The sequence below is a fragment of the Nycticebus coucang genome, chromosome 12 (genome assembly GCF_027406575.1).
Source record: "Nycticebus coucang isolate mNycCou1 chromosome 12, mNycCou1.pri, whole genome shotgun sequence".
Taxonomy (NCBI): Eukaryota; Metazoa; Chordata; class Mammalia; order Primates; family Lorisidae; genus Nycticebus; species Nycticebus coucang.
This window is the reverse complement of record NC_069791.1, coordinates 69652543-69676178: the sequence shown is the minus strand read 5'-3', so window position 1 is coordinate 69676178 and position 23636 is coordinate 69652543. Positions and strand designations below refer to the sequence as shown.

The window sequence follows — 23636 nt, the reverse complement described above, 5'->3', positions numbered from 1 at the left end:
CTCAATACTGGCTGCCCTGACTGCTCATCATCAGTGATGCTTTCTCTCCCCTCAGAAAAATGTTTAATTCTAGCCAGGCATTGTGGTGGATGCCTGTAGTCCCAGCTACTTGGGAGGCTGAGACAAGAGAATTGCTTAAGCCCAAGAGGTGGAGGTTGCTGTGAGCTGTGATGCCACTGCACTCTACCCAGGGCAACAGCTTGAGACTCTGTCTCAAAAAAAGAAAAGAAAAGAAACAAAAATGTTTAATCCATTTTTACACTGCTATTTCCTTTGTGGCATTATATCCGTAAACCTAGACTAATGTGTCCCTGATTTCACTTCTTTTTTTTTTTTTTCTCTCAGTTTTTGGCCAGGGTCAGGTTTGAACCTACCACCTCTGGTATATGGGGCCAGCGCCCTACTCCTTGAGCCAGAGGCGCCCCCCTTACTTCCACTCTTGATAGGTTTAAAAAGAAATTTAATGTTTGTTCATTGCTCTAATTCAAGCTCCAACATTCTCTCAACAGCACACAAAAACAAACAATAATGAACACCATTCAGCAAGGCACCACCACATGTTGACACACACACTGATATACCAAGGTTATGAAACATAAGTTGTTTGTACAGTGCTGCCAATCTAAGTGCATGGTGGCAAGTTCACAAACTTTGTCAGATCTCATATAATCAATCAGACACTAAAAATGCTGTTTTTACTAAATCTCAGGTATCAAACTGTGGTCTTCACTGCCGCATGGCTAGTAAGCACCTCCATAGCCCAGTTACAGTCAGCTTCCTAGGACTACTCTCAGCACCAAATGTCTTAGGTTCTCTAAAGCAGAGCCTGAGACAGGGATTCAGTGCCATGTGATTTATTAAGGGCATGACTAATTCAGGAAAAGCCTTTGAGGGCAGGAATCAAACAGGATAGAGAAGGGAGCCCAGTGGATGTAGGTGCAGATAAAGTCTGGCATGATCCCAGGATTCTGAAGCATAAACTCCCCTTGAAGCAAGTGAACCAGCCCATTTACCCCTTATCTATCTGTCATCAACTGAGGGCACAGAGAGAAGATAACTTCTGGGTGAAGCAGCTCCCATCTTCTGAGGGCAAATCTCCAATCTGCAGAGAAGCAGGAGAGCTGTGAGCACTTAGCTGGCCAAACTGAGAGCAGCTGGAGAGGACTGTAACCCCTTAGTTGGTAAAGGGCCTGGATAGGGTACCATAGTGTATAACACATACAACCAACAAGTATTTATTGGGCGTTTATTGTAAGCCAAGCAAGTCAGAAGAAGCAGGGCCTCAAAGTGCCCCAGTTCCCTCTCTCTAGCAAAAAAGGCTCAAGTGAACTCTTATCCACATCTTCTTTCCCCTCAGAACTCTCGCCCAGACCTTCCATGAAGCAGGGATAACTGGACAACATACCAGCCTGTTACTCATTTTGCTGATTTTCCCTTACAGCTACAAAGCAAACTAAAACTCATTCCATGGACTCTCACCCTACAGGGGAGGTCTATCCCCAGGCCACCTAGGAATCAACAGGCATAGGGGTAGACCAAGATCTTCATTCACCTTAGTCTAATTCTGCCTGTGAATTTAGCTGCCCTCACTCTTGCAGCTGTTAAGACAAACCACAGTTTTGCCTGTCTTCCCTATGCCCCTAAGGTCCTCTCCCTTCACCTTGAGATGAGACTGACCATCAGAATCTCTCCTAAATTTACCAATTCAACTCTTCCTTCTCTTAGCTAACCTTGATGCTAGTAGAATCAAAACAGAAACAAGGTCAGTGTCTCATGGAGAAGTTGTAGATTGAATAAGGCAGCAGGAACACATACTTTCCTCCCTCTAAACCCCAATCTTACAAAATATAGATACCTTAAGTCAATTTCCTTATAATAGGGTTAATACTCAAGATGGGAATGATGACTGGAGTGTTCTAGTGGTTAGGATAACCATTTCTAGAAAAGGGGCATTGCTGATGTACCAAAACAGATACCATGCTGAAGAATTCTTTCACTGTGCTCTTCCCTGAATAGATAGGCTGTCAAGGCAGAAGCTACAAATAAAGCTTATTTCTACTGCATTCATGAGGCTTTTCCCAGTGTCAATTTTCTGAGTGTTATCCACCATGTCTAGACTTTTGTCTAGACTCTTAAGCATGAAGATGCTAACTGAACCATTTCTCAATAGGGAAATCAAACACGTATCTATGTACTGTGGATACTCCAATGTGCCTAAAGGCTGAGTTCTAACTGAAGGATTTCAATCTATCTGTAGGTTTGATGCTTAAGCTGAAAAAATGCTTGAACTTGTTATTACACTTATTATGGGAGTAAGGTTTCTCTTCAAGAAGACTTCTCTAAAATTGATTAAGACATGTTCAACAACAGATACACTTATACACTTAAGGTATTTATGGAATCTGTCCTCCCATGGCTTCTCAGATGTTTAAAGAGGCTACAACTCCAACTGAAGCTCATTCCACATTCTTTACATTGAAAAGGTTTCTCACCAGTGTGGATTCTCTGATGTTGATTAAGGTGTGACTTCAGAGTGAAGCCTCTTCCACATTCATTACACTGATGGGCTTTTGTACTAGAATAGATTTTCTGATGTTGTTTAATGTGGGAACACTGGCCGACATTTTCTCTACATATATCACATTTATAGGTTTTCTTTGCAGTATGAGTTCTATAATGCTGAATAAAGTCTGAGCTGTAACTGAAGGTTTTTCCACATATATCACATTTATAAGGCTGCTCTTGTATCTCAATCTTCTTATCTTCAATCACTGTCAAGTTCCAACTATATGCTTCCTCACAAATGCCATTTTTTTCATTTTTCTGACCCATATGGAGCACTTGATGTTCAATTAGACTGACGTATTGAAAAAAGATTTCTCCACATTCATGACATTGATGGGATTTCTCCCTGGAGTGTAGACGAAGATGTCCAGCAAGGTGTGAACGCCTCCCAAAGCCTTTCCCACATTCGTTACACTTAAAGGGTCTCTCCCCACTGTGCACACTCTGATGCTGAACAAGATGGGACCTCACTCTGAATGCTTTCCCACATAAATGACAGGTGTAGGGCTTTTCACCAGTGTGGACTCGCTGATGTTGAGTTAGGTGCACACGTTGATTGTAGCTTTTACCACATTCATCACATCTAAATGGTTTCTCCCCAGTGTGAATTCTTTGATGTTGAATAAGATGTGCACTCTGAATAAAGCTTTTCCCACATTCATTACATTTGTGTGGTCTCTCTCCTGTGGAGGACTTTTTGTGGACATATGTGACTTCACTGCAATTCATCCTTTTTGAAGAAGGTTGTCCTAGTATTTGAGTTCTATCCACCTTGCCTTGGTATTCACAGCCTTCTCCAAAATTTTGAACTTGAGAAGTATTTCTTTGGATTTTTCCAGATAGTTCCATGTCTGCTTCTGAAAATTCTGAAATTTTCTTCTTAACACTCAATTTGGTATTCTTACTTCTTTTGTCACTGCCTAAAGAAATGAACAGAAAATGCAAATGCCTTCAGTTTTTTTACAGAAGAAAAATAACTTATCAGGACAGGCAGATGAGCCTATGATATAACAGGAGCAACAGAGGTGAAGCATGTATGTATTTGATGTCAACAGGAATGAGAACTAACTTTGAGTGCCCAATGAAAAGAACAAGAGGAAAAAGAGGCTTCCTTAGGTGGGTGGTGAGAATGATTGTAGTTAGGCAATAATAGGGAAAAGTAAAAAAGATTTTATTACATAGGCAGGAGAGAAAGGAATTCTGATATGGGAGGGAAGATAGGAAATGTAGAGGGACTTGTTATCCCAAGAGGAGTTAGGCAAACAGAATTAGGTAGAACACACAACTGGATGATGAGAACTGACAAAAACTGGAAGAACAGGCCAGGCTCTGTGCTCATGACTGTAATCCTAGCACTCTGGGAAGCTGAGGTGGAAGGATTACTTGAGCTTAGGAGTTCAAGACCAGCCTGAGCCAGAGAGAGACCCCTTCTCTATTAAAAAAATAGAAAAATTAGCCAGGTGTTGTGGCAAGTGCCTATAGTCCCATGTTCCAGCTAGTCAGAAGGTTGAGGCAGGAGAATCACTTGAACCCAGGAGTTTGAGGTTGTTGTCCCCACAGCTCTCTCTACCCTGGATAACACAGTAAGACTCTCACTCAAAAAAAAAAAAAAAAAATTAAATAAATAAAATAAAACCCTCCAAAAAACTGGAAAAATAGGAGCAAAAAATTATTCAGGGAAGTCAGGGTAATACCTGATTAGGAGCCAGGAAAAAAGAAATAGGCCAGCCAAAAATACTGTTTAAAGGGTGGGTGATAATAGCAACCCTGCACTCCTCACTCTTAGCCAGTATTCTAGCTTCAGTTTCCCTCCCACAGCAGTTCACACTTCTCCTCTGGGAATGCTTGTCACCTTTACTGTCTGCTACCCTCAACAGACTGCCAGCTCCAAGAGGGCAGGAACTGTCTCTCTTGTTCTGTTCAATGCACAGCACAAGCACCCAAGACTGGAGACTCCCAGTAAATGTGGCTGGATAAGTATATAAAGTGCTCCTCCTTTAATCCAAAAAAATTGGGACAGGTAGATAAGTATTAACTGGGAAACAAGCCAAGGAAGAACTACAGGGAAGATATAAAGGAAAAAGATAGTATTTTAAAGGAATGGCTTTTCAAGTCCTGAGAACTATCAGATGGGTTTCCCAAATGAGAAAGCTGTCGAGGAGGATGGGATAAAGCTGGCACAGCAGATAGCTCAATCCAAAACTTTCAAGATAATAGGAGCTTGATAAATTTCTACACCACAATGAGAGACATGGCAGTGGCTGTTAATGTGAATCTTAAGTAGCTGGGCTTGGGGCATGAAAGGCATAATTTAAAAAATGTATATCTTTGGCTAGTTTTAGAGTTGTCCAAAGTATACTAATAAAAAGGCTTTATGTTCACAGCACAGTTTTTTTTTTTTTGAGACAGAGTCTATGTCACCCTCTGTAGAGTGCAATGGCATCACAGCTCACAGCAACCTCAAACTCTTGGGCTTGACCATTCTCTTGCTTGAGCCTCCCAAGTAGCTAGTACTACGGGCGCCCACCACAATGCTTGGCTATTTTTTTTTGTTGCAGTTGTTTCTGTGTTTTTAGCTGGCCCAGGCTGGGTTTGAACCCGCCAGCCTCAGTGTATATGGCTGGTGTGCTAACCACTATATGCAGGCACTGAGCCCATAGCACAGTTTACAATGATCTCATCCACATATAAGTTTGTTGCCAAACAGATTTGAAAATATATATAAATAAGAAAATTACTCAACCTTATTCATAACCAAATTAATGAAAATAAATACAACAAAGAATTCTCTTCTGTTTATTCATTTGGTTAAAAAAAAGCTTTTTAATAACCCTGGCAGAAATTCAATAAAACCAACACTTTCATATGTGGTGCAATTGTTTTAAAAAACAATTTGGTGGGCGGCGCCTGTGGCCCAGTTGGTAAGGCGCCGGCCCCATATGCTGAGGGTGGCGGGTTCAAACCCAGCCCCGGCTGAACTGCAACCAAAAAATAGCCGGGCGTTGTGGCGGGCGCCTGTAGTCCCAGCTACTGGGGAGGCTGAGGCAAGAGAATCGCTTAAGCCTAGGAGTTGGAGGTTGCTGTGAGCTGTGTGATGCCATGGCACTCTACTGAGGGCCATAAAGTGAGACTCTGTCTCTACAAAAAAAAAAAAAGCAATTTGGCAATATGTATCAAGGACCATAAAAATATTTTTATGCTTTCAACACTAATCCTACTTCTGGGAAAATATTATAAGGAATAATCCTAAGTACAGAAAAGTCATAGGTATAACACAGTTGTCAAGACAAAGGAATAAAAAATCACAAGCTCAACAACTAAAGAATAGTTGAGTAAATCATGATGTCGCCATACAATGACTGGTTGCCAAAAATAACAAACAGGAGGACTGAGCAACACTGGAAAATGTGTGTTTAACATTTAAATATACTCTACAACTACATAAAATAGGCTTGTGGAAAAAAATAATAGTTCTAGGCTCGGCGCCTGTGGCTCAGAGGCTAAGGCTAAGCGGCTAAGGCACCAGTCACATACACCTGAGCTGGCGGGTTCGAATCCAGCTCAGGCCTGCCAAACAACAATACGGCTGCAACCAAAAAGCAGCTGGGCATTGTGGCGGATGCCTGTAGTCCCAGCTACTTGGGAGGCTGAGGCAGGAGAATCGCTTGAGCCCAGGAGTTGGAGGTTGCTGGGAGCTGTGATGCCATGGCACTCTACCCAGAGTGACAGCTTGAGGCTCTGTCTCAAAAAAAAAAAAAAATAATAATAATAGTTCTATTAGTTAGGATGGTGGGGTTAGGTGTGATTTTTCTCCCTCCCTCTTTTCTTTCCTCCAGACTTCTGCACTAGTGTTATTTTATCATTTTAAAATAAGTAAAACAACTAAATCAGGAAAGAGGGAAGAAAGAAATAATTGTGGAACAGAGCTAAATTTTCATTTACTATAATAGAAAGTCAACAGATAACACCTAAAATTGATGAGCTGAGCAATGGCAGTGTTATTTTAAAATGCAGAATTTCCAGAAGAAACAAATAAGAGCTGAGAGCAGTTATCTCTGGAAAAAGGAACATTATAGGTAGGCCCTATAGAGTTTTGTCTATTAGGTATTTAATTTTAAGTATAAACAAGAACCAAATAAATTGTAATCTTGGCCTCTTCCTACTGTTACCAGTATCACCACCCATCTGTCTTGTAGTACTAAGCTAATAAAACAATTTTTCTCTCCACTTCCCAAATACAAAGCCCTCACACGTACATCTTTGGGATTTCTCTCTGACGTGGCGTTTCAGGTGTTCAATCAGGTGTGAATGCCGACCAAAGTTCTTCCCACACTCATTACATCCGTAGGGCCTCTCTCCACTGTGGACACTGTGGTGCTGAACCAGGTGGGAGCTCACCCGGAAAGCTTTTCCACACACCTGACACTTATAGGGTTTCTCACCAGTGTGGACTCTCTGATGTTGAGTGAGGTGCACACGTTGATTATAACTTTTCCCACATTCACCACACTTAAATGGTTTTTCTCCAGTGTGGATGCGCCGATGTTGAATAAAGTTTGAGGCTTGAAGGAAAAATTTACCACAATCATTACATCTGTGACCTCTCTCACCATTTGTGTTCTGCTTACGGTTAATGTCTGTGATAGCACCAAGATCTCTTTTCTGGGAAGGAGCCTGCCTTGATTTCCCCACAGTGGGGTTTACCTGCCACCTTTGTACCATGCTCTTAAGGTCACTAACTTCTGCAAACTCTTGACTTTGGGGAACATTCCTTTCAGTGCTTCCCGATGCCATCCAATGTGATTCAGCTTCATCAGAAATCTGCTTTACTATGAGCTCCATATTGTTGTCCCTGGACTCATAATCTGAAATAACAGAAGGAAAGTGAAAAAATTAGCTATTCCCTGAATTAGGAGAAAGAAAATGATGGGATAACAAATAAAACCAACATGTGCTAGGACTTTGTAAAACAACTTTACAATATAGGTACGGGATAAAAAACATTTAGGCAGAAAAATGAGGCAGGTTAGGGAAGAAGAATGGTTCAGAAGAAAGAGATTGGGGAGCGTTCATTCTGTTTAATGAAGAGGATATCCTCCTCGTCTGGCAGGTACTTACATACAGTACCTGTTCATTAGTACTTGTGCAATGTTAAATATTCTTTTTTTTTTTTTTTTTGTAGAGACAGAGTCTCACTTTATGGCCCTCGGTAGAGTGCCGTGGCGTCACACGGCTCACAGCAACCTCCAACTCTTGGGCTTCAGCAATTCTCTTGCCTCAGCCTCCCGAGCAGCTGGGACTACAGGCGCTTTTTTTTTTTAAACACACGCACATTGGAGTTATTTTATTTATTTATTTATTTTAGAGACACAGTCTCACTTTTTTGCCCTCAGTAGAGTACCGTGATGTCACAGCTCACAGAAACCTCCAGCTCTTGGGCTTAGGTGATTCTCTTTGCCCCAGCCTCCCGAGTAGCTGGGACTACAGGCGCCGGCCACAAAGCCTGGCTATTTATTGTTGCAGTTTGGCTGGGGCAAGGTTTGAACCCGCCACCTTCAGTATATGAGGCTGGCGCCCTACACACTGAGCCACAGGCACTGCCCCTGTTAAATATTCTTGATGAAATCTGTTATTAGGTTATGCAGTTAATCTGTCTTCACCTTCCTCTTCCTGGGAATTCACAGCTTGAAGAATATGTTCTTTCCAGTTTTTTCAATCCCCAAAGGATTTTGGTTGGGTATGAATTATTCTAAGGGAAAAAAATACATTCTCTTTATACCCACAGAAGAACCTATTGTTTTCAAGGGCTAGGTTAGCATTCAGTGGTCACTGACGAACGCAGATGTTTAAGTGAATGTAATCAGTGCCTTTGTGCACCCAAATCAGCAACAGATGTTTAACTCAAGACAATGAAGTTTAATATAGTTTCAGAGACAAATCTTATGTAGTTAACAAAAAATAGAGAATATTATTTTTTAAAGCCTAGAGAGATCATGGCCTATTGAGAATTTCCTAATAAGATTTTTTTATGAAAAGAAAAAGAGTGTTCAATATTACATAATAATAGTAATAAGAGCTAATATTTGCCAGGTACTATGGGCCAGGCATTATGTTAAGCACTTTACAATTTTATGGCATATTTAATCCTTATGATAACTGTATCATTATTCTTTTCTGACACAGAGTTATAATTCTTATACCATGAAGACAATTTTAATTTATCATATAGCTATTTTTCATTAATTCTCTCCTTAAAAAGACAGTGAAAATATTTTTAACACATTTTTTGTTTGTTTTTTAATAAACAAGAAACCTTATCACACAGGTGGCACCTATGGCTCAAAGGAGTAGGGAGCCGACCCCATATGCCAGAGGTGGCAGGTTCAAACCCAGCCCCAGCCAAAAAAAAAAAACAAAAAACCTTATCACAGATTTTAAAATGTTTTTTTTTTTCTCACCCATTTAACTGGACAGGTAATACCATCACCACTTATTTTTTTCCTTTATTCACATCTATTTGTACCCCCCACATTTTATTCTTATTATTTTCTCCCATTTAACAAATAAAACAAGCATATGGCTCTCTTTTTTCCAGGAGTGAATTTGAAAAAAAAAATCAGATTTGCCCAATGTACCTTTTTGGAGCTATTAACAATTATCCTCAGGATCAAAACTTAGTTGGAAATAGGGGCATAAAATACAACCAATGTGATATGTAAAATGTAGATGCCAAGGAAAACATCATAAAATAAGTTAGGTGATCTGAGAATGATAATGTAGTGAACAACTAGACATCCATGCATTGGAAGAAAGGAAAAAAGATAATGCTACTGAGATACTTAATAACTACTGCCATGAAGAGTTATTCAGCAAAGTCTGAGATGTTTTCATAAATCACAGTTACTCTGTTAAAAATTATCCAATTTATCAAGGAGTATAATAACTACTAAACATTTGTCAAAATCCAAACCTGAAAAGAGTTTAAGCCCTTTTATTTTAAAGCAATAAAAAGGTTAATATTTGCTAGAGTGTAAAAACTATCCACCCCCACTACTATGATTGTTAATCATACCCTAATTTAAATATAATAATCAGAATAGGCTGAATAAGAGAAAAAGAAATTGACTTACTCTTTCACAGAAAAAAAAAATAAGGAACTCATAGCAATTAAAATATACACGCTTTTATAGGCTGTACTGGAAATATTCTTTACAAAATAACAAAATTAAGCTGTCCTAATCCATGCAGGTGCAGTAATTCTTACCCATGGAATTAATACTCCTATAATTCTCCTTCCTGTCATCCCTACAAAGGGACTTCTGGGACTGGTCCAAATGTCCCCATTCCTCCAGGATGAAGGATACAGCCACATCAGCCACATCTTCAATTTTCACCAACTTCTGAAACAGGAGATCTCCACTAAATTCTCATTGCCTAGGTTCAAATTTGGGAAGAACTGGGTGCATTAAGGAAAAAACAGGAGGAAGGACCAGGCCTCAAAGAGGACAAGGAAGCACTGGGCAGAAGGGAAAAGACAAAAGCTCATAATGGCACCAACCTAGGATTAGGCTGGTTACTGGTTAAAGAAACAAACTCCTGAAAGGTTTGGGATTAAGGTAGCTACTTGTCAGAGACAAGACCTGGGTCCCCACTGAGAACAGAGAGGCACCAGCTTACCTGGGAACCAGCTGAGAGAAGTGAAGTTGTCAGCTCCTGGCTGTCCTTCAGGGGAAGGGAAGGAACTTGGAGAACAGGAAGGGCTGAGGGAGGAAAAAAAGAGGTTTAAGTGAGAATATCTTTGCCTGGTTCTCACTGCCATCATGCTCCTCTCTTGCTCATGAATCTACAATGGCTGGGTGCTGCACCAAGGCTAAATTCCTCTTCTTGGCTCTCAAAACCTTCTACCTTCTGGATCTTCCCATATCTACCTTATTCTTCCTTCCCACAAAAAAACCAGACTCTCTACTTTGGTCAGGCTAATCACTGCTTGCCATTCCCATACAAAGGATGCATTCGGCTCTACCAACAGCAAATCCATTATCTCAAAGAACCACCAACATCCCTCATCTTCCATGAAGCTGAAGCATTCCCTATAGCTCAGGGCTTTTCAAGCTTTATCGCCTGGGGATCTTGGCACATGGCAGATTCTGACTCAAGAGATCTGGGGTGAGACCAGGTATTTTGCATTTCTAACAAGCTCCCAGGTGCTGCTGGCTGGTTCCTTGGACTATACCTGAATTTGCAAGGCCCCAGTCCAGTCTCCCTTCAAAGAATTTCCTCAGTTAGTTTATATTCCATCAAGAAGTATGTATTACGTCTCCTTTGTATTATAGGAATAGACAGATAAAACCATTTTCCCATTAAAAAAACTGTTGTCTAATGGGACAGATATGTCAGCCTTAACTCACAACACAGTGTGAAGAGCACTATAACCGAAATCCACACAAGTTCCTCTGGGAACAGAAGCAGGAGTACTGAGAATGCAGAAGGGGCGACGGGAGTGGCAGAAAAGCCCAGAAAGTGACCATGGGACGTTAGGTGGGATGGGGGGAGATAGGATGCTTTCCCCACAGAAGGAATAGCATAAGCAATAGCATAAGCAATGCCTCATCTCTGGAAGTTGAGACCACTGACCCTCTGGTGTCCCGCTCTGCTTGTTGTTTGTCTAAGATTCATGGCTCTTCTGGATCTCACTGTCTGTGTGCCCTGACTTGGACAGACCTATCTGGGATTAACCTTTAATCCAACTGTTTAGACCCTGTTATGTTTCCCCAGTCCTGGAGATCTATGTGCACATGTGGTTTGCTGACTTCCAGTGACTGGGAAATAAGAAGGATATAAAGGAAATGATAATGGTTGGAGATGAAAGCCCAAAACAAAGAAGGGATCTGAAACCTCGACAGTCTAAAGAGTCCAAATAGAACAGAACTTCACAAAAGTGGTGAGAGTCCATATCTTAGTGATCAGTAATTTTGTTTAAATGAAGAAACTAGCTAGCATCTAGTTAACAGAGCAGAGAAGATAAGCAGTAACTAGAAGAAAAGAGGAGCCTGACCTGATGAGACTGAAAGGGAGGGAACATGAGTGTTTCAGGGAGGGTGGCTGCCTGTGCTTGGGAGGACTTGGTAAAGCAGAGGTTCTATAGCTCAGAATAGGGTGAAGTATGGATTTAAAATCAACTGCTTGGGTAAAACCCCAGCTCTTTACTTAATAGCTTTGTGACCCTGGGCAAATTACTCAACTTCAGACCACGGATTCTTTTTTTTTTTTTTTTTGAGACAGAGTCTCACTAAGCTGCCCTCAGTAGAGTGCTATGACATCACAGCTCACAGCAACCTCAAACTCTTTGGCTTAAGCAATTCTCTTGCCTCAGCCTCTCAAGCAGCTGGGACTACAGGTGCCCACCACAACGCCCAGATATTTTTTGGTTGTAGTTGTCATTGTAGTTATTTGGCAGGGCCCAGCTGGGTTCAAACCTGCCAGCTCCTGTGTATGTGGCTGGCGCCTTAGCCGCTGAGCTACAGGTGCCCAGCCAGGGATCCTTAATTTTTAACATGAGGATAGCAATTTTTAACATGAGGATAGCAATTCCACTCAGTTATTATAAGGATTAACTTTTGGTATATGGATAAAGCATACTAGACACAATTTTAATTTTTCAGTTTCTTTTCTAAGCAGTTTTAAATATTTTTAACATCAGTATTATGAGGCCTTTTATTGATGTCTTTTTTTTTTTTTTCTTGTAGAGACAGAGTCTCACTTTATCGCCTTTGGTAGAGTGCCGTGGCATCACACAGCTCACAGCAACCTCCAACTCCTGGGCTTAGGCGATTCTCTTGCCTCAGCCTCCCGAGTAGTTGGGACTACAGGCGCCCGCCACAACACCTGGCTATTTTTTTGTTGCAGTTTTGGCCGGGGCTGGGTTTGAACCTGCCACCCTCGGTATATGGGGCTGGTACCCTACCCACTGAGCCACAGGCGCCTCCCTTATTGATGTCTTTTGAAGAACAGGGACATTTATTTTTATTTCATGAAATGGAATAAAACTCATTTCATCTTGTAATTTCTTTCTTTCTTTCTTTTTTTCTTGAGACAGAGTCTCACTACATTGCCCTTGGTAGAGTGCCATGGCATCACAACTCACAGCAACCTCAAACTCTTGGGCTTAAACAATTCTATTGCCTCACCCTCCAAAGTAGATAGGACTACAGGCGCCTGCCACAATGCCTGGCTATTTTTTGTTGCATTTGTCATTGTTGTTTAGCTGGCCTGGGCCAGGTTCAAACCTGCCACCCTCGGTGTATATGGCTGGCGCCGTAACCACTGTGCTATGGGCACCAAGCCTTTTTTTTTTTTTTTTTTGAGACAGAGTGTTGCTCTGTCACCCTGGGTAGAGAACAGTGGTGTCATCTTAGCTCATTGCAACCTCAAATTCCTGGGCTCAAGCAATCTTCCTGCCTCGGCCTCCTGAGTAGCTGGGATATGGTTATCTGCCACAATGCTGGGATAATTTTTCTATTTTTAGTAGAGATGGGGGTCTTACTCTTGCTTAGGCTAGTCTTAAACTCCTGACTTCAAGTGACCCTCCCATCTTAGCCTCCCAGAGTGCTAGGGTTACAGGTGTGAGTCATCATGCCCAGCTTTTATGTTGTAATTTCTATACAGATCCATCAGATACTTATACAAATGTAAGATACAGTTTAGGATCTGTATTATCGGGGCAGCTCCTGTGGCTCAAGGAGTAGGGCACTGGCCCCATATACCAGAGGTGGTGGGTTCAAACCCAGCCCCGGCCAAAAAAAAAAAAAGGAAAGGATCTGTATTATCTTATTTTTCTTAAACCCTGAGGCATTTTTCTATTTATCATTCTAAGCATCATTTCATGATTATTAATCATTATTCATTAATTATTCCCAACAATGCCAAAAAAGACTAATAAAATGGGGGAATAAAGAAAATACGGCCAGGCGTGGTGGTTCACAGCACTTGGGTAATCTCAGCACTTGGGAGGCCAAGGTGGGTGGACTGCCTGAGCTCAGCAGTTCAAAACCAGCCTCAGCCAGAGCAAGACACCATCTCTAAAAAAGAGCCAGGTGTGTGGCAGGCACCTGTAGTCCCAGCTATTTGAGAGGCTGAAGCCAGAGGATCACTTGAACCCAAGAATTTGACGTTGCTGTGAACTAAGACGCCACAGCACTCTACCAAGGGTGACCAAGTGAGACTCTGTCTCAAAAAAAAAAAAAGAAAAGAAAAGATGGGGGATCATGGGAAATAAAATCATTTAAAAAAAGAAAAGAAAGGAAAGGAAAAAGAAAAGACAAGACAGAGGATCATGGGAATAAAATTATTTTTTACTAGTCTCAAAATACTGAATGTGTTGCCCAATGTATCACAGCATTCTTCAAGAAAGTAGGAAAGACTGTTGACATCTACATCTAGCTTTCATTGGACACAGTTGAGAATTCAGAATTTTTAATTTGCTGCCTATATGGGAAAGAGAAGGAAATTTGCAGGGAATGATACTCATTATTATTAGGCAATTCAGAAGATGACACAGACAGTGGCAGTCTCTAAGGATAATGATAATGATGAGACTGAAAGTATAAGAGAGATCTTAGAATGAATTTTCAAATAACATCGTAGGTAGATTTTCTCAAACTCAATAATCAATTGTGAATAATATATTTCTTTGTTTTTGAAACAGAGTCTTACATTATCACCCTCAGTATAGTGCCCTCGCGTCATAGCTCACAATAACCTCAAACTCTTGGGCTCAAGTGATTCTCTTGCCTCAGCCTCTCAAGTAGCTGGGACTACAGGCCCTCCCAACAACACTGGCTATTTTTAGAGATGGGTCTCACTCTGGCTCAGACTGGCCTCGAACCTATGAGCTCAGGTAATCCACCCACCTTGGCCTCCCAAAGTGCTAGGATTACAGGTGTGAGCCATCTTGCCCAGCCCAAATAATATATTTCTAATTTTATTTATTTATTATTATTTTTTTTAGAGACAGAGTCTCACTTTGTCACCCTTGGTAGAGTGCTGTGGCATCACAGCTCACAGCAACCTCCAGCTCTTGGGCTTAGGTGATTTATTTCTAATTTTAAAAGGGAAATATGGCATGCTTATCCAATGAGTCACTCAGCAGGGAAGACTTCAGGACTTCATCACACAGTATTTTGCAAAAAGATCCTGGACCACCCCATTTTGCTAAAAGGATAGTACTAGTACTATGACAGCATTCTTTCACCTTTTATGATGTTTATTCATTAAAATATACTTGATATATTATATTTTATTTTAAAAAGGTGTTTTTTACTAGTCTTTGATTCTTCTGTAAATTATTCACAAAATTACTAAAAAATATATTTTTAAAAAAAGGATCCTCTGCCCTACATGGTAAACAGTAAAAACTATTTTTCCTGGTATACTGAGGGTTAAATGAGTTCATACAGGTAAAATGCTTATACCAGTTCCTGCATGCAGTACACACTATATAAGTAAAAGTTGCTGCCACTGTTGTTTGTCATTTTTACCACAGTGAAAGCAAAGCTAGAAAAGGTTAGGACAGTGGGGCATGTCAGGAGAAAACCTGTCTGCAATAGGGAGCCTAGAATAAAGTCTGAAACCAAATAGAAAATACAGTCTGTTGGCCACATTCCCTTATCTACAATTCTGAAATCCAAAAGCTCTAAATACCAATGGCTCTTTTTTCATTAAGCTAGGAATTGAACTAACTTGAGAGCAAGAACTGACCTGAAGTGATGTGAAGCTATATAACATCTTTATTTAATTGACTTATTGTAAATATGCATACATTTCACTATAGACATATAAATGTGTGTGATTGTGACTAGTACTGTAAAGTGTGATATACGAATCCTATCACCTTACTAAATAGGCAAAATTCTGAATTCTAAAATATATCTGACACCAAATGCTTCTGAAAAGGGCATATGGAATTTTAGACATATGATACCTGTTAACTTGTCTTCGTTGTGAAGGTGGGTTAATAAAATTGAGGGAGTGGAGAGAACATAAGTTCTAAAGATCACCGTGAAAAACTATTTCAAAAAAGATTTTGAGATGAATGACTGAGCAGTCAGAAATGAATGCAGTTAGAAACCAGAGAGCTTTTTTAACATAAGTATTAAGATAACAAATCTATAAAGAAAAGGTGAAAAACTGTTTTAAGAGGATTGTAATACTTTTATAGAAGAATTTTGTAGATATTTTATATTAAATATTGTAGATATTTTAACAGTACCCATACTTAGAACTGTCATTATGTACATTATAGCTTTTGAATAAAACTTTTGTAGTTTCCATCCATCCATCCTATCACCTGATCTCTCTCTTAACAACAGGGACTCAGCTCTGGGTCCCTTGCCCTTCCCCATCTCCCATTGCTTTCTTGCAGATGGTGCCTGCCATGTGGCCAGGGCACCCACTCGCTATCCACATCCGTCCCACTGAATCACTGAGGCTCACCATTTTCCTCCAGGAGATGAGGCTTCTGTGGCTCTTGTCCAGGCTGGGTGTCCATGGACAGGAGCTGGTGACTGAAGGACTCTTGCACTACTCCAGGTGGTACCATCTTCTGAGGAAGCACATCAGGACGTGCAACAATCTAACAACCACAACCAGTCAGCACAGTTACAGGGAAGACCATAAAGAATCCAGTTGAGTCACATGAGACTTTCATTCATTCCCTTGCCAACATTTAATGTGTATGTAAAATGGATTTAATAAACGTAAAAAGACTTTCATTAAACATAGCAACATATAAATAAATAATTATGAACTGCACTAAATGTTAGAAAGAAGAACCTGGTGCCATGAGACTAGGAGGCCAGAAAAAGCTTTTCTGAGGAAATGTCACTTAAGTAAACACCTAAAGGAGAAGCCAGCCAGAAAAAAAGTAGAAGTGACCCATGCAGAGAGAACATTGGAAAATACCCTCATGCAGAAAGAAGGTGTTTGGAACAACCAAGGAACCTTAAGGCAGGCAATGTGAGTAAAATTCAGTAAAGGCAGGAGAGAGGTATGAAAGGAGGTTAGAAATGTTGTCACAGGACTCGGGAAGTTACACTGGGACAGTCCAACACTAAGACTTAAAGCCAGTTCACGGCCAATGTCCTACAGTTGTCCACCTTTCTGTTCTTGGCTCTTGCTCATTAGGTGCATAATTACTCTGCCACAACCACTCCCTAGAATCTGCATATTCTAGAAGATAATAAGCACACTGGAAAGAAATAAGATCCTGTATTATGATAGAGTTAATTCCTCCTGCCCCTCCTTTAGGTTTCAGAGCACTTTAAAATTTTAATCCTCCTAGTGCTGGCAGAATGTGGTACAGGAACTACATTAAAGGCAGCTGCAAAGTGATGGTGGCAAATACCATTCTATATGCAAGAGTGTGCATCCCAGTGGACCTGCTCAGAATAAAAGTTAAGATTCCAAGTATATTAAAGGGCACTTGGTACCAAAGAAGCAAAGCAGCCCTTGAGGCCCACTGGGATGAGGAAAAAGGAAGCCAGGAGGAGTAAGAATAGAGCCTGAGAAAACACTTGCCAGAGACAAAACTGCTCAGAGATAAAGTTGAAGAACAATGTTGGGGATACCAGAAGGCAAACAAAAGTGAGCAGTGGAGACCCTTGGAAAAATCCTGTTTCTGAAATCCTTAACTTTTACCAAGAAATGATTTTTATATGTTCTTTCCAAAGATAGACTTCAGATCACAATAAAAGAGGTAAATGTGTAATATCTGCTGTAAATTTACTACCTTAAAAATCCTTTTGGTTTTAAACTACGCTTCTGAATATCTATTTCTGTAAAACAGCAAGGAAAAGTTTTTCCATTACTGTCCCAAATTAGGTTAAAAGAATAAATGTGAATGTCACCAGGAACCTTTATTTTTGTGCCCTGACAGAGTAATAGAAAGGCCCAAATATTCCCATCAGCAGCAGAATTTGTCAGGACAACTATAGGGCCTGGCCATAGGACAGCAGCCACCCACTCTGCTGCTAACTGCATGATGCAGTGAGCTCGACCAGTCCAAGAGCCTGAGCTCTGAGACACTGAGGTAGCCCTTACCCAAGGAGTAAGAACAATGAGCCTAGTACCTTACTCTTAAATGCCAGGGCTCTAAAGAATGAGAGAAATTCTCAATAAAAAAATAAATAAAAAGAATGAGAGAAATTCTCTAGTTAGCTTTAAAGTCTTATAAGCCCATGATCACATGATTTTTGTTTCTTTCCTACAAAAAAAAAAAAAGGAAATTAAATCTTAGAACACGAGCCTAGCAGCAAGAAGAAGGTAGAAGTTATAAATGGGCAAAGGAAAGGATAAGAATATGCAACAACATACATATATTAACCCTCCCTAAATTAATACATGATTTAAAGCAAACTCAATAATAATACAAACAGGATTTAGGGTGATGGAAACTAAATAAGTAATTCTAAAGTTCATAAAAGGAAAAGAAATTACTGAAAAAAAAGATTTGGAGGGGATAAGGGTTAACCCTACCAGACACCAAAACATTTCATAGAGCTCAAGTAATTAAAATGCTGATACATGGACAATAAGAACAATAAAATAGAATAGAAAGATTAGAAATGGACCCAAATACACACAAAAATCTGATATGTAATAAAGGTGGCGTTTTATCACATAAATGAAAAAAAGGATTATCATAAAATTTGCTGGAGGTGACTGGATAGGTAATGTGCAAAAAAATGAGTTGTAACCACACCAAACACCCTACACCAAAATAAATTCCAGACAGAACAATCATTTAAAAATGTAAAAAAGAAAAGAATAACATTGGAGAATAAGCCATGAAAAAAATTTTTCTTTTATAATATTGTAGTAAAGAGGGTCTATCTAAGTATGGCACAAAACCCAGAAACCATAAAATAAAATAGTTAACTAATAGTAAAAATTGAAGGTTGGAAGCCAGGCACCATGGCACGTGCCTGTAACCCTAGAATTCGGGGAGGCCGAGATGGAAGGATGGCTTGAGGTCAGGAGTTCTAAACCAGCCTGAGCAAGAGTGAGATCTAGTCTCTACTAGAAATAGAAAAATTAGCCAGGCACAGTGGCGTGCTCTGCAGTTAGGAGGCTAAAACAGGAGGATGGCTTGAACCCAGGAATGTGAGTGAGGTTGCAGTGAGCTAAAATCACAATCCTACACTCTATCCCACACAACAGAGCAACCCCCGTCTCAAAAAAGAAAAAAAAATTGAAGGCTGGGTGTGGTGGCTCACACCTATAACCCTCGTGCTTTGAAAGGTCAAGATGGGAGGATCACTTGAGTCCAGGAGTTCAAGACCAGCCTAGGCAATATAGTAAGACTGTGTCTCCCCCATAAAATTAAATATTAAGTAGGCATGGTGGTAGGTGCCTATAATCCCAGCTATTGGAGTTTAAAGTTACAATGAGCTCTGATCATGCCACTGCACTCCAGGCTGGTGACAGAGAGAGACCCTGTCTCTAAAAAGAATAAAATAAAATAAAATAAATTTAAAACCTGCCAAACAAAAACCTCATATGCAAAGACTAACAGCAAACTGCAAAAATAACACTTGCAGCTCACATGACAGACATAATGATTATTGTTTCTATGAAGTAAGAAATATAGGTAAGGAATATAAACAGATAATTCAAAAGGATGTACAAATAGCCCTTAAAAACGTGTAGTGGTCAAATTCACAAGAGAAATGTATATTAAAATTGCAAAGAAATGAAATATTACACCTTTGTATTGGTGATAATCACAAAGTTTGATAACATTGTGCTATCAGGCTAACGGCCTAAAAATTACTCTCATACATTGCTGGTGGGAATATAAATTGGTATAATCTCTATGGGGGTCAATCTGTCAACAGCCATCAAAATTACAAATGTACTTCTGAGCCAACAATTTGGTTTGTAAGTATTCATTCTACAATTACTGAGATTATATATAGCATGTATGTGGGGAATTCACTGCAGCAAAGTTTGTTATAGTAAAAACTCCTTTAATAGGAATTAATACAATGTGGATTCAAAGAATGAGGCAGCTCTGGCTGCACTGACATGAACAAACCAAGATACATTAAATGGGGAAAAAATGAAGCAGAGTGCACAATAACTTAAGAACATGTCATGTACGGGTGGCACCTGTGGCTCAGTCGGTGGGGCGTCGGCCCCATATACCGAGGGTGGCGGGTTCAAGCCTGGCCCCGGTCAAACTGCAACCAAAAAATAGCCCGGCGTTGTGGCAGGCGCCTGTAGTCCCAGCTGCTTGGGAGGCTGAGGCAAGAGAATTGCTTAAGCCCAGGAGTTGGAGGTTGCTGTGAGCTATGTGAGGCCACAGCACTCTACCCAGGGCCATAAAGTGAAACTCTGTCTCTACAAAAACAAAACAAACAAACAAACAAACAAAAAAAAAAGTCATGTACAGGGCGGCGCCTGTGGCTCAGTCGGTAAGGCGCCGCCCCATATGCCGAGGGTGGCGGGTTCAAACCCGGCCCCGGCCAAACTGCAACCAAAAAATAGCTGGGCGTTGTGGCGGGCGCCTGTAGTCCCAGCTACTCGGGAGGCTGAGGCAGGAGAATCGCTTAAGCCCAGGAGTTGGAGGTTGCTGTGAGCCGTGTGAGGCTACGGCACTCTACCGAGGGCCATAAAGTGAGACTCTGTCTCTACCAAAAAAAAAAAAGTCATGTACATATATGCTTATACCAGTATATAGAAAACACAGTGTCTCTCTCTAGGGATATACAGGTATCATGTAACAGTGGTTGCTTCTGGTGAGGAGAACTAGGGGCAGTTGCAAAATTAGAAAGAGTTAAACTTACTTTTCATTACAACTTTGTGAAAGTTTTTGAATTTTGTGTCATGTCATTCAGAAAATAAATACAGTAACCTAAAAAATAAATAAGATCCAAGACTGTCTTCTACAGGTTAACATACTGGATATTGCTTCTCTTTTGCTGGAGTGGCAGGAAATCTCCACAGTGTACCTAATCCCAGGAGAACAAAAGAAGATGAATGAAGCACTAGCAGGCTCAGAATCTCACTCCTGCTCAGGAGCTCCTTAACAGTTTCTTCTCTTTCCTCATTGTTCCTGTCTCTTTTCTGACTTACCTGTTGTCTGCGTTCCTCAAGTTCTCGCTGTATGTTTTCTACCACAGCCACTGCCTCTTCCCCGCTTTCAGGGTGATGTTCTCTCACCCAGGCCTGGAACTCCTCAGGCAGGATGGTCAGGAACTGCTCCAGCACCAGCAGCTCTAGGATCTGCTCCTTGGTGTGCAGCTCAGGCCTCAGCCACTCGCAGCAGAGCACGCGGAGTTGGCTGAGAGCCTCCCGGGGTCCTGATGCTTCATGGTACTGGAAGTGCCTGAAGCGTTGGTAAAAAGTCTCAAACGTGGGTGGATTGTACTGCTGCATCCAGGTGCAGTCTTCTTCTTCCACCTTTACTATTAGAAGGTCTTCTTGCTCTTGTGACGTCTCAGCTGGAGGGTCTAAGTCTATAACTTCCCGGGATCCTGTCATTATCATTTCAACTCAGAGGGCGGTTTCTTGAGGCTATCTGTGTTATACTGAACGAACTTGTTTCTTGTTTTAAGATCTGAAGGATGCTTTCGGTAGCGCAAAACCTGATACTGAAGTATTGGGAATCATTATTAGCAAAGAGAGACAGCAAAGAGATTATCCATAGTAGAGATAGACACTCAACAAATTAATTTTCTTACAAATACGGACTACAAGGCAGCCGTCACTCCACCCATAAAATGATTAACAGAGAATATCTCCAATACTTAAAGAAATATAAAGGAGAGCCATAAAAATTTGACATCAGGCCTGTCCTAAAACAGTTTAGAGGTGAACTTTACATTTCAAATAAATAAAAGAACAAGACTTACTAACTAGTCCAGATGCAGCCGCTCCTCTTTAATCATAAGCCAAACTTTTCAGAATAGGAGTGAAAAACATTACAATCGTCAGAATTGGTGCTGCTCTTCAAGCTACCAGAGCTTGACAAGCTAAGGGGAGACTTCATTGATCCCGATGAGAAGCGGCGCTACCGGTACAGATTTGGACCTAGGTTCCTTGGAATCGCCCCTGACCCGGAGACTCGAAGATCGGCCCGCTCAAGGTTAGGGAAAAGACCTCTGTCTGGACACAAAGCCTATCTCTCCCATCAAGGCCCCAGTCTCGGGGAGCTTTCATGAAAGATCAAGCTCCCCGCAGTCAAGAGTGGGAAGGTGGGGCTCTCCTTAAAACCGGGAGAAAACCGAAGCCAACACTTCCACGCCGGAAGTAAGCAAGTCCAAGCTTTCCCTGTCCAACCGGGTTAAACCTTACATCCCACCCCAGAGAACACTTCCGAGTCCTCTCTAGGAATCCCGGAGGTCCTCGCCTCGCAGCGGGTGGGAGGCGCCCGCCCCGGGGGGGAGGCGAGGGGAGTGCGGACCAATCGGCGGGGAGACGCGGCGCGGGCTCGGGACCCCAGCCCAACGCCGTGACCCGGCTGCCCCCAGACTCCAGCGAAGCCGCAGGCACAGCATCACTACAGCTGAGAAGCCAAAGGAGCTGCTCTCTCCTCCACCCCACCCCAAAGCCATTTACACCATTCGAGCTCCTCCCCCTCTTTGGGTGGGGGCAGGGCCTTAGGGGCCTGGCAACAGTTGCTAGGGTCTGATTGGCCGCGGAGCTTGCGTCCCCCCCACCCCGCACACCTCAACGCTCTGCCCCCCAATTCGAAATAGGTACGTACCTCTCTGCGAACCTGCAACCCTCTCATCTTTTATTTCGGGCTCTTGGGTATTTTCACCCGAATCCTCGCCACTTCCCACCTCCTTTCCAAACACTTCCACTGCATTTCCACTGTAGTCAGCTCCCAAGGCCGACATCCTCAACGTCAACCTACTAGGGGCAGAGCCAGCGGCTCCTGGGACTACATCTCCCAGGAAGCCCCGCGCGGGCCTCGCGGGCTGACGAATAAAAATCAGAGCTGCCTCTGCATCCTCGGTCTCGCAGGCCTATCAGAACGTGGCGGGGCACGGAGGGTGTGTCCTTGGGCTCCTGCCCGGAAGGCTGTGTGTAATCCTTTAGTGCCCCCCGGAGTGCTGCCGGGGCCCGGCGACTTCACCGACGAATACGTGTAGTTCGTGCAAAGCATCCCTAGCCCACGGGGTCCCATCCTTAATCTCTCATTTTTGTGTGGTCCCTTAACGGTTTTCCAAGCCTTTCTCAGTTTACAAAGAGGGCAGGCAGGACCAGAGTTACTATAGCCACTTTAGGGACGCTAAGGAAGAGCACCCTGCTGTGGAATTACAGCATCTGCAGAGAAGGTATTGTAGAGGTAAAAGGTCTCTTTTACGAGCGTCTAAAATCATGAATCATGGGGCGGCGCCTGTGGCTCAGTGAGTAGGGCGCCGGCCCCATATGCCGAGGGTGGCGGGTTCAAACCCAGCCCCGACCAAACTGCAACAAAAAAATAGCCGGGCGCTATGGCGGGCGCCTGTAGTCCCAGCTACTCGGGAGGCTGAGACAAGAGAATCACGTAAGCCCAGGAGTTAAAGGTTGCTGTGAGCCGTGTGACGCCACGGCACTCTACCGAGGGCGGTACAGTGAGACTCTGTCTCTACAAAAAAAAAAAAAAAAAATCATGCATCATGTAGGTAGCTTCGTATGTAGGACGGAGCCCTTGATGAATATTGGCATTGTAGTTTTTGTGTGTTAGCGAGTTGGCTGTTTTCGTTTTTCGAGATGTTCCTCGCTGTGGTGCCCAGGCTGGTGTGCTGTGGCTATTCACAGGGGCGGTTACAGCTCACTACAGCCTAGAACTCCTGATCTCAGGTAATCCTCTCCCTTGGTCTCCTGAGTAGCTGAAACTATAGTCGCGCCATCGCACCTACCAACATTTAAAAACAATAATAGAAGAACCTATAAAGGGACGTGGCACAGAATTTTGCAGCTTGTGGCTTAATTTTACTGTTCTTTTAGAATTAGCCTAGTTGTTTAATGTATGTAAAAGTTGTTTAAGGTGACTATTCATTTTTTTCATTTTTTTTTTTTCT

General features: G+C 41.9%; 1 protein-coding gene across 7 annotated transcripts; it reads right to left on the bottom strand.

Annotated features, from left to right (window-relative positions):
- Window positions 1-498: 498 nt before the first annotated feature.
- Window positions 499-22473, bottom strand: ZKSCAN5 (zinc finger with KRAB and SCAN domains 5). Of its 7 annotated transcripts, XM_053555369.1 has the most exons (8): window positions 22331-22473; window positions 21477-21520; window positions 20698-21215; window positions 16057-16195; window positions 10243-10325; window positions 9830-9965; window positions 6822-7430; window positions 1230-3485 (listed from the first exon to the last, which is right to left on the bottom strand). In XM_053555369.1, the coding sequence occupies exons 3-8, from the start codon at window positions 21109-21111 to the stop codon at window positions 2377-2379; spliced, it is 2490 nt and encodes an 829-aa protein (XP_053411344.1). In that variant the 5' UTR covers window positions 21112-21215; window positions 21477-21520; window positions 22331-22473; the 3' UTR covers window positions 1230-2376. The 7 variants fall into 7 exon arrangements, with proteins under 7 accessions (XP_053411346.1, XP_053411344.1, XP_053411342.1 ...); XM_053555371.1 differs by lacking the exon at window positions 22331-22473 and adding an exon at window positions 499-1102 and having other exon boundaries at window positions 2493-3485; window positions 20698-22286; XM_053555367.1 differs by lacking the exon at window positions 21477-21520.
- Window positions 22474-23636: the final 1163 nt, after the last annotated feature.

Coding starts and splice junctions, on each gene's coding strand:
- ZKSCAN5 (XM_053555369.1), bottom strand. CDS start 21,111: ATGATAATGACAGGATCCCGGGAAGTTATAGACTTAGACCCTCCAGCT. Junction 10,326..16,056: donor TCATCTCCTGGAGGAAAATG/GTGAGCCTCAGT, acceptor TTCCTCCCTCAG/CCCTTCCTGTTCTCCAAGTT. Junction 7,431..9,829: donor TAGGAGTATTAATTCCATGG/GTAAGAATTACT, acceptor CTGTTATTTCAG/ATTATGAGTCCAGGGACAAC.